This window comes from Arachis ipaensis, chromosome B7 (genome assembly GCF_059453495.1).
Source record: "Arachis ipaensis isolate K30076 ecotype BB chromosome B7, ASM5945349v1, whole genome shotgun sequence".
NCBI classification, from domain to species: domain Eukaryota; kingdom Viridiplantae; phylum Streptophyta; class Magnoliopsida; order Fabales; family Fabaceae; genus Arachis; species Arachis ipaensis.
In genome coordinates, this window is record NC_142442.1 from 31,113,955 (window position 1) to 31,128,823 (window position 14,869).

Consider the following 14,869-nt stretch of genomic DNA (forward strand, 5'->3'; position numbering starts at 1 on the left):
TATAATTTTTTGCCACAAATTGAATATATTTGAATCTTTAATTATCTACTTGATATGTTGATATGTTTATTAGTGTTTCAAGTTAATTTAGATTCAAGTGAAGCATGGAACATGGATAAAAGAGGAAAGAATCACACAAAAAGAAGGTCAAGATAACTGGCCTCGCCCAAGTGAAATCTCGCCCAAGGAAGGAAGTGTCGCCTAGGCAAAACCTTGTCCAAGCGAGATTTGTCTCCCAGGCGACACTGCTGTCATGTGCCTGGGTTAACGAGTACGCAAGTTCGCGATTTGGTCCCAAAAAGATCCCCAAGCATAAGATTTCTGAAATATTTCAAGTGAGAATACAAGAGAGGATGGCAAGGAGTCTTTAGTTTTAGTTTTAGGATGTTTTAGTGAATTCTAGAGAGAGAAGTTCCAACTTCTCTCTATAATTATTAGGATTTTTACTTTAATTATCTCTAGTTTTAGTTTTTAATCTTGTTTTAGTTTAATTTTATTTATATTTTCTTGTTTTTCTATCTTAGTTAACACTTTCTTGTTAGTTTCTTGTTTATATCATTTTAGTTTATGAACTCTTGTCGAATTTTCAATTTTTTTAATGAATTTGATGTTTTATGTTTTATTATCGCTTATTGGATATGTTGTTATTGCTTTCTTGAATTGGGTAGTTGTAGATTTTATTAATTCTTGCAATTTATGAAATTTTATATTTATCCATTCTAAGTGTTTGATAAAATGCTTGACTTAGTTATAGATTAGATTTTGCATTCTTGACTTAGGTTGAGAAATTGGACTGACCTTGAGTCTCTAATGTCTAAGTTGGTTGATAATTTAGAGATATTAATTAATGTTATTTCTACTAATGCTAAACTTTTACTAATTCAATTAGTAAGTTAGTTAGGACTTATGGATCAGGGTTAATTAAGCCTAAGTGACTTTCTTCAATTTGTAGAGGTTGACAAATTGAGTTTGCTCTTTGTAATTATTATGTTGTAATTAGTGATAAAGATACTAATCCTTAATCCTCAACCTAGTCAATTATTTCTTGAATTTCCTTCTATTTTCTAATTAATTGCGTTATTTACTCTTATAGGGTGTTTGGTACCCCTTGGAATTCAATTTTCCACAGAAATTGAATTCAATTCCACTGAAACAAAAATAATTAAATTTGTTTAGATAAAATTCAATTCAATTCTATTATTTTCTCTTAAAATCAATTCCATCTCAAATAAGTCTTATTTGAAATTCCATTCCATTGGAATTTCATTTAAAACTTAAAATGCCCATAATGTTCTTATAATCTAATTACTTTTTAATTTTTTTTACTTACTTTTTCTCAATGTCTTCCACCTTTCAACACACACTTTCTCTTTTTTGTTTCTTTTTCTTTCAACTCACTTAATATAATATATATCTATTTTTTTACAAGATCTATTATGCAGATCTAAAAAATATCCACACATATAGATTTTCTGTGTTTAACTTAAATCAACGACACCAAGAGTTTGCTAATAAATTAATTTTAATAGTTCATGTTTGTTTTTTGTTGTTGATTTATCGTTAGAATCGATCATGAAGAATCATTTATTTTTTTAATTAATAATAATATTTTTTAAAATTTAATATTTTTAGATTAATCTAATTTTTATTTTTCTTTAAAAAGAGATGAACAAATTTTAGCTGAAGAAAATGTTAGTTAAAAAATATAATTTTTTTAATCATTTCATAAGTTAATAAATAAATATATTTATTATTTAAATATGATATTATATTAATAAATGATAAAATTGTTTATTATAAAATTTTAATTCATTTGATAAACATTTTAAATACTAGAATTCAATTCAATTCTATGGTTTTATTAACTCATTTTAAACACTAAAATTCAATTAAATTATTATAAAATTCAATTCAGTTCTATACTATTAAAAATTTTTAAATAGGCTGTTAGTCTTACGGCTTTGCCATTTAATCTTTATTTACTCCTTTAATTTCTTGTTATTTAAATTTTCGTCAATTGAGAACAATTTCCAATTCTCGCAGCCAATGATCATGCACTCGATTGTGATTTTAATGGAGAACGATCCGGTATTAAACTTTTGGTTATTGATTTAAAACTTTGTAACAATTTTTAATAAATCTTGATAGCGTTGAATTTTAGTTTAAAAGTATATCTACAATAAAATTGAGCTTTTAAATTTATGAATTTTTAATTCGACCTTTAGCACTCGTAAAGAGCAAATAGAAGTATGTGATAGAAGTAAAAAGAGACAGAACAAGAGGATTTTTTAATATGTTTTCGAGTAAATGTTATCATTTTTCTTTTCTTTCTATTTTTCAAGCATAATCCCATCTTGCATTAGAAGTGTTTTTTCGGTCAGGTGAATTAGACAACTCCTAATCTTAGGCATTACTTATGCATCACATACCTACACAACACACTCATACACACTACATGGGTTCATTTTTAGGTTCATTTGTTCTCCTATGGGACTTGAACCCGGGTGTGGTTGTTAAGGAGGCATATGATATGCCACTCAACTAAGCCTCCAACCACCATCTTGCATTAGATTAAGAAGTAAATACCAAATCGGTATCCGAAAGATTCTAGCGCTGACAAAATGGTACCTGACTTTTGTTATGGACAAAATAGTCTCTAAAAGATTTTAAAATTTGACAAGCATGTTCTCGAGCTCGCCGGAACAAATCTCTGGCAAGCACGATGCTGACATGGCCACTGTATTTTGGTGACCTAGCAAACCATCCCGAAAGTCTCCCTCCCTAACACACACTCCCCCTTTCCTCTCGCTCCCCATCGCAGCTCCCCCAACACATACGACCCTTTCCTCTCCCTCTCTATCGCAACACCCTCCCCAACACACACTACCCCCTCCCTCCCTCAACACCACCACAAAACTTTGTAATTCTTAGGTTCGATTCGATTTTCTTCCAAAACTAAACATAATGTCAATTATTCAACTAAATAGTTCTATTGTCTATTCACAAGAGTTTCTTTGTTTAGAAAATGTTTCTATAAGTGTTCAATAGGGTATTTTTGTCTATTTTTTCTTATCATGTTTGCATGCGTTTTAGAAAAAAATGTTTTAAATAATTTTTTACGACTATGTTAGGTGTTTAAAAAAAATCAACCATTCGTATAAACTACACATTAAAAATGAGTTAAACATCGTATGTAGTTACACATAAATACAAGGTGATTAATTTTTGTTTGCATTATAACAAATTTTAATTTTTCAAAAATATATTTTGAAACAGTAAAAATAATTTGATAATTGGATATCTATATAAAATACCCTTTTGTTTATTAATTGTGTTTGGTTATAATCATATAAAAATATTTTAAAAAAATTGTAATTTTAAAATATGTTTATTTTATTTTTCTAATAATTTTATTTTTGTTTTAAATATCATTTTTTTTTTAAAGAAACAAAATTAGCTGGTCCAATTTTAATTTTAATTTTTTATTTTTCACAAATAAAAATCGAAAAGTCTAGTTTCAATTTTAAAGTTTTTTTTTTAATTTAAAAAAATTAAAGAGTCTGATTTCAATTTTAAAATCTTTTAAATTTAAAAAAAAATTAAAGAACTTGATTTCAATTTAAAAATATTTAAAATTTGTTAATTTTTAAAAAGCCAAAATTAAAGGATCTGATTTCTGAATTTTTCTTTTAATTTGTGTGTGCGATTTCTGCGCATCACCACTATAAATTTAAAGAAATTGTAGGCATCGTTTTTTTGGCTCCGTGTTATTGTCATACACAAATTGATGAATACATTTCTAATTTCTATCATATATACATGATTGCAGTATATTAAAAATAAAAAAATATTATTTATATACTAAAATTAGTAACAATATATTTATATATAAATAGATATTTAGTTTAATTTATTTTTAGTGAGTATTTTATATTTTAATGTGTGTCTTATACTAGTATATAATTATTATGATCAATTAAAAATAATTTTCGTTTAAAATAATTTACTACAAGTTAATTTTTTTTATAGAATATTTTTATTAAAACATATCTTTTCTTATATTAAGGATAAACTATTAAAATTGTCCTAATTTTTAAACATACTGACAAAAATATTGTACCAGTTTATTAATGACAAAATTATCTTTTAAAATAATTTAACATGCGATAAAAATATCTATTATTAAATATATATTTTTAAAAATATTTTAGATATTAAATTTTGGTGTAATTTTTTATAAATATGATTAAAAATTGAGACATGTTATCCTAAAAATTTAGTAATTTTATTCTAAGTAAATTTTTTTTGCGATTTATTTTTGTTAATAACTAAAAAAAATAATAAATTCTAGAAATCGTTTGTTATCTAATTTTTTTATGTATTTTTTAAATAGTTATTAAAATATTTTTATAAAATTTTAGATAAATATATAAGTAGTATGTCAAATATAATTTTTTTTAAATTAAGATTTTTTTAATTATTTTTATTAAATTTTATATTTTAGAAATATTTTTATTATTATTATAAAAAAATAGAGGTTATTTTTGTTGGCACATTTAACAATGTAGAATGATTTCAGTGGTTTGGTTTATGCTATAATTTTATAACATTTAAATACGAGTGTGCCTTCTCTCTTTAGAAAAAAAAGTTATAAAACACATGGTTCTAAGAAGTAAATTGAGCGATTAAATATTTAAAATGGTCCTTTAGATTCAACGTATTTACTATTTTAGTCTCTTAAATTCAAAAATATTTATACTAGTCTCCGAGATTTAATTCTGAGCACCATAGTAGTCTTTGAACCCTTTCTAATATTGAATTAGCGAACTAATTTTTAAATTAGCTCAAATTTGTCATGGTAGATACATGGCTAAACAACGTCATTTCGTTTTGATACTTACACAAGACAAAAATAAAAAGAGAAAGAAGAATTTATATGATGTGCAAATCATTATATATCTCTTTCTTCTTCAAAATAATCTCGATTTTATTCTATTTAAGAGTTAAAATGAAAAGATATTGTTTAATCATGTGTCTAATAAGAGAGTTAACTCAATATTAAAAATGATTTTTTTTTTTTGGTGACTATATTAAAAATGATTTAGAAATTAATATAGTACTTGGAATTAAATTTCAGAGACTAATATAATAAATTTTAAATTTAAGAGATTAAAATGGTAAAAATCGTAGGCACACTATAAAAATTTAGTCCGAATCGAATTTGCTGATTTAATTGGATTAATTGAAAAGTGGTCTTTTAGGCTATTGGACGGAAGCAAAAATATTATGCGACAAAAAATCGGTGGAAGAATTGATCGAATCGGCATTAACCGGTGAACCGCTTGAAGCCTTGAACCAGTGTTTTTTTTCTAAAGATTTCTGGTTTTCATTTAAAAAAAAAAAAAGCAGCCCCCCTCCCACTTCTCTTTCCCCCGGCCCCGCTCCTCCTTCCCCCCCTCTCTCCCTCTCTCTCAACCGAAACCCTATCCTAAACCAAACCCTATCAGAGTTCAGAGGCTCAGTTGCAGCCACCTTCAAACTTCAGAGCCCCTTCTCTCTCTCTCTCTCTCTCTGTCCGAACTCACTTCCCTTCCTCCCAGCCCCCACCATCGCCGAAGGCAGCAACCCCCACCCTATTCACTGCGCGTCTCAACTCTCAACTCAGTCTCTCTTCATTGTGTGTCTGTCGTGTGCCGTCGTTGCTGCTCCGCTCCTCCCCGTGGGTCGTCGCTGCTTCTCGGCTCCTCGCGGTGGGTCGTTTCTGCTTCTCTGCCTCCTCGCCAGTCTTGCTGTTTCTTCTCTGCTTCGCGTCGTGCCTCGCCGTTACTGCTGGGTGGTCTCTGCTCCTCTGATTTTAGGTAACTCTGTCTCACACTCTCACTGCGAGCTCACTGTCACCGCGAGCACTCTGTCATAGCCGTTCATCTCTCGCCATCTCTCCGGTAAGCCAATTCTTCTTCAGTTTCATCTTTTTTTTTTCATTAATTTTAAGATTCTGAGCTGAGGTTGTGTTCTGAGTTTGGAATTGGATTATTTATTTAATTTGTTGAATGCTGATATGGTTTTGAATTCAATTTAATTTGGATTCTGAGTTTGGAATTGGATTCAATTTAGTTTTTGTTGATGATGTGTTTTCAGTTTAGTTTGGATTCAGAAATCAGAACCATGTTGCTGATCAATTGATTAGAATCCCAAGAACTAAATATGATTATATACTTTGGCTCTCTTATATTCATCAGGCTTAGGAACTTGTAATTGAATTGAATTTTTTTTTTGTTACGATTATATGGTTCTTGGTTTGAGGATCTCTACTGTTCAGTCCTTTATGTGATATGTTAAATCCATAGAAATCTTTTCGAAAATACTTCTAAGGTTAGCACGGTAACTAACTGAAGTTTGAAATGAAAATGATACTCTTATTAGAAGTTATTGATTACTTGATTATTAGAAGTTATTGTTGATCTTTTTTTATTCTGATTTTTTTTTGTTGCAGATGTGATGAATATTATTGCTGATTATTTTATTTGAACTTAAAAATTAATTAGAAATTTTTTATTCTGTAACTGTAAACTTTTAATGATAAATTATGGATAAATTATTATGTGAAATTATGAAACTTTGTAATTAGTTTAGAAATTATTGAATTTGAATATCTGAAATTATATATTAAATTCTTAATAATTTTATTTTATATTTAATTAAATTGGTTCAACTATGGTTTGATCTTGGTTGGACCATTAAACCATTGAATCAGTCACTTGATCGGTTTAATGACCGGTTCAGTTCTTGCAACCTTGGTAAAAACCCGTTTTCTTTTTCCCCCTTTCCATTATGCATCTCACTCTTGTTTGGACCCTTTTCACTCACTCCGAAGTCCAAACCCAATTCTCCACCCGCCACCACTCTCCGCCCACCGGTGACCACGGCGCACACCACCCTTGACGGCCGTGACAGACCTGCCACACTCTCCTCAATCTATGTATTCCTCTTTCAACTGCTATTTCAAAATTCCTTGTCCTTTTAATTTATTTGTTAACTTCTCATTTTCTAGTAGTTCGTTTGAAAGAACACTCTTGTTTTTATCTTTTCCTTTTTGGTCAGATTGGAAATTGCTTTTTTTTTTTCTCGGATTGGTATTTTGTTTCTATGAACATGTTATCTTCTAGAGATTTTTTCAAATTGCATGGCTTTGCATTGATGATTGATTTATTTATTTTGGATTCTCTTGTTTATTTTCATTAATCTGAACGAATGATTGCATTTCTGTGGAATATCATTATGTCTAATTATTTAATAGATTCTGTGATTCAATTCAATTCAAAATAATGAGCTTTTGGGACTCTCTGTTCATAAATTCTTCATTTTTGGTATTTATTTTCTCTGCATTCGTTAAAAGCGTTCAACTTGTTTGCTGGCTTCAGTTATACTCAACCATGGCTCTTCGAAGTGGATGATAATGCCCTTTTGTTTCTGCAGATTCGATGGTACTTGATCCTTTTAGAATATGAGAGTAATGAGCTTTTCTGGAGGCACAACAGTACCGGCTTCTTTGTTTGCTCCTACAGAAATGCCTATTCTAGCTTTAGGTTATTCTAAGTTGAGTGCTACTGCATTGGCACTTCGGTTGCCATGTAACTGCATGAGAAGGATGCGTTTGGCTACAAAGCTTAAGTATTCTGTTGCTGATAGGACATCATCGGCCTCCAGTCATGTGGATTCACCAGCAGAGTCGCGTCCGGTGAGTAGGAGGCGGGGAGGTGGCTCGTCGTTATATATTCGTCCTAGTTTGTCAGTAATGAAGAAGGATAGGGAGGAGATGCGTGAAAAGGTTTATGAGTTTTTGCGGGGAATTGGCATTGTTCCTGATGAGCTAGATGGTCTTGAACTTCCTGTGACAGTTGATGTTATGAGGGAACGCATAGATTTTCTTCACAGTTTAGGACTTACAATTGAAGATATTAACAATTATCCACTTGTTCTTGGCTGCAGCGTCAAGAAGAATATGATTCCGGTGCTAGATTACCTTGGTAAATTGGGAGTCAGGAAATCCACATTCACTCAGTTTTTGAGGAGATACCCACAAGTGCTTCATGCGAGTGTGGTTGTGGATCTTGTGCCGGTGATCAAGTATCTTGAGGGGATGGATATAAAGCCAAATGATATTCCTCGGGTTCTTGAGAGGTACCCTGAAGTGCTAGGATTCAAACTTGAGGGAACCATGAGTACATCAGTTGCTTATTTGGTTGGGATTGGTGTATCCAGAAGAGAAGTTGGAGGGGTCTTAACTAGATATCCAGAGATTTTGGGGATGCGAGTTGGTAGAATCATCAAACCTTTTGTGGAATTTCTGGAAAGCTTGGGGATTCCAAGGTTAGCTGTTGCTAGGTTGATAGAGAAAAAGCCTTATATTCTTGGATTTGGGTTAGACGAGAAGGTGAAGCCCAATGTGAAGTCCCTTGAAGAGTTTAATGTCAGGCGAACATTACTTCCCTCTATAATTGCTCAATATCCTGACATAATTGGGATCGACCTAGAGCCAAAGCTTGTGAATCAGAGGAGTTTACTCAACACTGTACTTGACGTGGATCCTAATGATTTCGGAAGAATTGTTGAGAAGATGCCGCAGGTAGTTAGCCTTACCAAAGGACCTATGCTGAAACATGTTGATTTTCTTAAGGATTGTGGATTTTCTTTAGAGCAAATGAGGAAGATGATTGTTGGATGCCCTCAACTGCTTGCTTTAAACATCGACATTATGAAACTTAGCTTTGATTACTTCCAAATAGATATGAAAAGGCCTTTGGAAGACTTGGTTATTTTCCCAGCATTCTTCACGTATGGTCTGGAGTCAACTGTAAAACCAAGGCATAAGGTGATTGCTAAGAAAGGATTAAAGTGTTCTCTTTCATGGATGCTTAATTGTTCTGATGAGAAGTTTGAGCAACGAATGGAATATGACACTATTGATATGGAGGAGATGGAAACTGAACCATCATTTGATATGAATTCACTGATGCAACCAAGGAATGATGAATCGGGTTCTGACTATGAAGATTATGATGATAGTGATGATGATTAAATGATGGCGCGACTTCAACAGCTAGTCTACCTGGGCAATAATAATTGCTCAACTATCGTTTTTGTATCATTGAAAAGGTAAATTGTTACAGGAGCCCATTTTCGGATTTTCCAATTGTTTGTATTGTATATCTTATGCTTGTTTATTTGATAAGATAAAGGAGTAAATTTATAAGTTGAAGATAAAGCAGAGTGATGCTCAATATCATCTATAGTATTCCTAATGCTGAAGTTCTTGGGAAATGTGAATGAGAAGTTGACTCAATAACTAAGCATGAAAACTAAGAGTGACTATAATCCTTTTATTTTAAAGGAGAACCGCCTTTGTTATTTATTTTTATTCTCTTTGGATTCTCGTCACATGTTTAAATTAAACAAGAGGCAATTCTTGTAAAGTAAGGCCATTTCCCTGTCTTTGACATGTTAAGAGCATATTGGATTTCACTGTAATATGTATATCACTTTACCTTCTTGTGATATTGTCTTCTCTATATTCAAGTTCATGCATGTCAGCCTCAGTGATACATATATCATTTTCCCTTTGTGTTCTATTTGTTCAACTCCATGCTTGTCAACATGGGATTAAGGATTGTGAAGTGTGGCATCTACCGTGTCGTTTTGTTTATGACCATGCACAAGTACGTTTTTCTTGACTTTTAGCAAGCATATTATTCAACATCCGTGATGTTTGTTTGCATTACGAAGCATTCTTCAAAATTTGATGCATACAATTGAAATTTTCATTGTATCTTGTCCTTTATTGTGTATCATGATGTTCAAGCAATTGTTTGATTTTCTTTGCTCATGGAGTTTTTAGTTTAGTTTTTCTTGAATACTAATATGTATCGTTCTATGTTTCCAGCTATTCTCATATAACAAGGACAAAAGTGACATGTTTGGCACCCGGCAACCAACTTAGGTATGTGTTAAAATTGTGAAGGGTACCTATGATTTAAGAATAGGAAAAATACAGAGTTTTCTCTCCATGAGTTTCTGGCTTGTTCATGGTGTTATTTTAATGAGTAAACACCCAAATTAGTCCCCAACCAATTTCAGATTGGACATTTTTGGTTCTCAACAAATTTTTATTCTCTAGAAGTCCTCGAGCATTATTCCGTCAAACAGATTGGTCCCTCCGTTGTTTTCAATTAAATTTTTAATATGCATGTTGGGCAAATAAATGCCTAACAGATTTATTATAAACAATTAAGTCTCAAAAAATATTATTATAAGACAAATTAGTTTCCTTCAAAACAACAGAAGGACCAATCTATCTTGGGGTCATTCTTAAAGATTTCTAGAGAATAAAATTTGTTAAGAGCAAAGTATTCAATCTAGATCTCTGAGGATTAATCCGTGTATTTAGTCTGTTTTAATTTGATAGGAAAAGACCCTTGTTAGAGGTTAGTGACCATCTTAGTTCTCCGTATTATCATTTTTCTTTTGTTATATGTGTGAAGAAGTATATCTTGTATCTCTTTCTTCCTTGCTATTATTAAGTGATCCTTGAAACGCTCTCTTGATGTGGTTGAAGAAAAGCAATGCCGATGCAAATTCAGTTGTTTTTATTTTTTTAATTGGAGTTTGTATAATAAAAGTAATAATAATATTCTTTCTACTACTACTATTATGAGCATCATATTATCTCATCTCACGTGCAGACCAAAAAGGCAAATTCAGGAATAGAAAAATGAAACTAGGAAAGATACTTGTCATATAAAGATGATGTAGTTATAGTTTAATTTAAAGCTATATTGCAATACTAAACTATTGGTAGCTAGTCTGAATGTCAAAAACACCAATTCCAACTTTAACTTACCAAGATAACATTCTTTATTCACTTTAGCCATCAGCAGCTTCATATTCCAATCGATAAGAGAAATACTGTGCGTCCTTATTCTGCTATCTTATTGAATTAACAGTAAAAACCCATGTGTTGGTCCCACATCTCGTCAAACGGTAGAGGGGTGTATGTTAGCTCGTTATGCAAGATAAGGATCGTTTGGTAATGTTAGACGTGGAGGTAATTTTTTCTTGTTGAATATGAATGTTAAGCTATATGATAGGACTTAATGGTATTGGCTGATCTATGTGATCGATTTCATATGGTGAGATAAGATTTTGTTGTTGTTACTGTTATGAAATATGAGTGTTATGCTTGAAAAACAAAAAATCATGAAAAGTATAAGATGAGTAAGTTATTTTTATAAATAAGCTTAATCAAATCTTTTTTTTTTTCTTTTTATGCGTCTTTTCTTTTTTCTTCAACTGGTTTTTATTGTTTTAATAAATTATTAGACTAATTTAATTGAATTTGGTTTTCAAAATGACTTAATCATCACCAAAAAATCTCTAGTGCTTTCTCCAATGTGCAGATCCTTTAGTCTTTGGTGTTCGGAAAGGAATTCAAGTGAGAAAGTATGAGAATTAAACTATTCAAGGGAAGATATAGTTTTGTATTTCTTTCCACTTTAAAGGCAAGTTTATGAAAAGTCCAAAATTAAAATAACTATAAATAATTGCATACATTGTGAAGTCGTTCCATAACCTGCCTAGAAAAATGGTGGGAGTGAGACTATTGGGAACTTAATCATTTAACTAAAAAGAAAAGGTAAAATAGCCTAAAGGAGAATGAGAATCTAGCTTTATAATTCGCTTTAATAAAGGTAGCTAAAGAATGGATTTTACGATTGTTACAAGGCATAAGCATGATAACACAATTCATGACCGAAAGATGATGATCATGCCTCTTTTACTTTCCTTGAAGCTAGCAATTTAGAGAAGGGTGGTGTTTTAAGGAAAGTGACTTGTGGGAGATTCTATCTCAAAATTGTTATCATAGTTGACATGTTAGAAAAATTACATGTTGAAACGTGTTTTACTTTATTGTTATTATTTTGTTACTTAGATACAAAATGTAGTCTTATAAAAGTGAAAAATTTAAGACCTATAGAACGCTCTAGCCTAAGACGAGATTCTGAAAATCTGAGTAAGTGCTAATTTAGCCGCTAGTTCATTGCCATTTACCCTCGTGGTAAAATTAGGTTGACTGCAAGATTACAAGCACATATTAAAATTACTTGATTGTTATTATGCTCTGGTGATGAAGGTAATTCCCTTCTTCACATGATGAAAGTGACGTGTGGGCGATGAATGACGCGTGTGATGGCGATGCGATGGGGGACAAATCGGTTCTGTTCTGTGCGATGACAATTCCATCAGAGTTTTCTCTCTCTAATTGAAATCGGTAGTTAAGTTTTTTTTTTTTGTCATACATATTCACACACACTAAAGATTCCATCACTATCCAGTCATAGCTGGGATTCAAACCTAGGATATGGCTTTCATGAGGCCAACATATTAAGTTTAATCTTTTAGTAATGAGGATAATTTCTTTATTGGGTTGTTTTTGGTATTGTTGCCTATTTTTGCTAGGGGGTTACCGTTTTTGTTTCTAATGTTAAGTGTGTTTCTCATTTTTTATTTTAGTTGATTTATATTGAGGTTTTCGGTACGAGGACAAGACTTTTGAAGCGGCATTTTGAGCTTTTCCATGGACGAGAAGACTGAAGTGGCGTTCAAGTCCAAACAAAATCGTTCTTCTAATCCAATTAAAATTCAAAATCAACTAAACCTGCAGCCAAAGCTTGGGTTAGATGGCAATTTTATTTGCTTCACATAGAGCTACACTGGATTCAAATCCTCTTGGAGGAATATAGAACTATGCTAATAGTATGTATTCATGTAGTATGTGTGAGTGTGTAGTATATGGGGCCAATGCCTAAGATTTGGGATTATCCAATCCACTTGACCAAAAAAAAAAATCAACTAAACCAGCATGAAAAAAATTGAGTTGATTTTATTAAGGGACACGAAACTTCGTCACCTTATTAAACTGCCATAACACGTTTTGCGCGAGTTAAAAATTGCTACAAAACCAAAAAAAATTGCAATTTAGCATTTTTTTGGAATGAAGCTGGGAAGGAGTCTTTTATACCTTGTTGAAAAACTAGGTAAAGCAATGAAGAGAGTAGTAGTTCACCAAATCTTTTGGCAAACTGAGTGAACGATTCGCCAAGACATTGGGCGAATTACGTACAAGACAGGAAAAAAAAATAGATCTCGATAAATAATATCTTTTTTTTATTTTTAAAAATAAATAATTTTTTAATATTTTTAATATATATAATTTTTTAAAAATAAAGCCGAATAGCGATAAAAAGACCAACCCAATTATATATATAATTAACAACAGGTTTTTGCCACTTCATAGCGTAAATACACCACATTAGTCCGATAGGTTTTTGCCTAAGTTCCTGTCTTGGCATCTCGCAACAGGTAACCACACGCGTTCGTCTCTTGGTCCAACCAACTCATTTCAGTACCTGTTGGAAAAAAAAAAAACCTTTAAATATGATAATGATAAATGACTAAAATGGTCAAATATAAAAATTGTCACAAGAAATTTAAATCAGATGAATAAGCCGTTTGATAAAAATGAAAGTTTTTTGTCACTTATAAAAAAATATGATATTTATTGGTTATTTTGTTCCATTTTCAAATCATTTAGGACTATTTTGTCGATAACATCTTTTGAAGACATTTTTATCAGCGGTTGAATCTTTCGGGTATCAAATTGATAGTTAATCCGAATAAGAAACAAAAATCAAATACTTTCATGCATCAAGTACTAATCAGGACTAAATGGGAAGGAAAGTACGTCTTGGGAGCAATGGAACCTAAGAAATAAAACTTGCGGAATAAATCATTTGGTGCAAAATAATGGGATAAGTTTAGGAACATCGGTAATTTTAAGGCGAGAAAGGTATGAGAGAGTGCGGCTATGACAAACAATAACTATTGGGTGAAGTGGATCACAAAGATATAAGTGTATGGTAATAAAGGTAGAATAAATGAAGTGAGTATATAAAATTAGAATGATATGAGTAGTGGTTAGCATGGTGAAATCAGTTGGGAAAAAATAAAAAAAAAGGCAAACACAGTATTTAGAGTACTCAACAACAGACAAAAAAAGACTTATTTATATTTTGTCATGTAATTTTACTTGTTAATTTTTTAGACCATTTTAATGTGATATGTATTTTGTTTAATTTGTGCTTATTCTTGAAGACATTGGAGAAGGGAATAATTCAAAAATTAAATCCTCTCTCTCCAACTTTGGATCAATTCTGTAACAATAATCTAAAAAAATATATGAAATTAGAGAACAATGCTAAAAAAAAAAGAATATAGGAAAAGAGAATAAAACAAACGCCATGGAGAAGGATTGGTAATGCATTAAGAAATGTTAGGAAGCTAATCCTTATGTGGATGTGGTTGTGGCTCATTTGCTTTTGGTGCAGGTGCTCGTGAAATGAGAGTAGAGTCTACCTTTTTATTAAAAGTAAAATTTAGGATTAAGTATGATTTTGGTTTCTAAGGTATAGGTTGAAAATGTTTTTTGTCTCCAATCTTTTTTTGCATACAAAATCGTTTCTAAAGTTTAACTTGGTTTTAAAATCGTCATTACCTTAGGGACCAAAATTGTACGGAGGTGGCGATGAAAGCAGAGGCAGAGGTGGATCGTGTACAACTTCTTCTTTCCTTCCCTCTTCTTCTTCTCTTCCCCATTTGCAGGAGCAAAAACACTTTCTTTTTCTTATTTTTTCTTTTTATTTTATTTTATAATTTTTTATTATGGGTAATTTGGTCCAAAAATGTAAGATTTAAGTAAAAATGACAATTTTAAAATGTTGGGGACGAAAAAAAACATAAAATCGTACTTAACCCT

The 14,869-nt window shown here is 31.3% G+C and overlaps 1 protein-coding gene across 4 annotated transcripts; it reads left to right on the forward strand.

Moving 5' to 3' along the window:
* The first annotated feature begins 5,301 nt into the window (after positions 1-5,301).
* On the forward strand, positions 5,302-12,940 carry BSM (Mitochondrial transcription termination factor family protein). 4 transcript variants are annotated; one of them, XM_088493467.1, is made up of 6 exons: positions 5,411-5,942; positions 7,477-9,156; positions 9,941-9,997; positions 11,001-11,101; positions 12,188-12,325; positions 12,568-12,940. In XM_088493467.1, exon 2 carries the CDS (start codon positions 7,505-7,507, stop codon positions 9,077-9,079), a length of 1,575 nt encoding a protein of 524 aa, XP_088349593.1. In that variant the 5' UTR covers positions 5,411-5,942; positions 7,477-7,504; the 3' UTR covers positions 9,080-9,156; positions 9,941-9,997; positions 11,001-11,101; positions 12,188-12,325; positions 12,568-12,940. The 4 variants fall into 4 exon arrangements, with proteins under 4 accessions (XP_016166436.1, XP_088349593.1, XP_088349592.1 ...); XM_088493466.1 differs by lacking the exon at positions 12,188-12,325; XM_088493465.1 differs by lacking the exons at positions 12,188-12,325; positions 12,568-12,940 and having other exon boundaries at positions 11,001-11,289.
* The last annotated feature ends 1,929 nt before the right edge of the window (positions 12,941-14,869 follow it).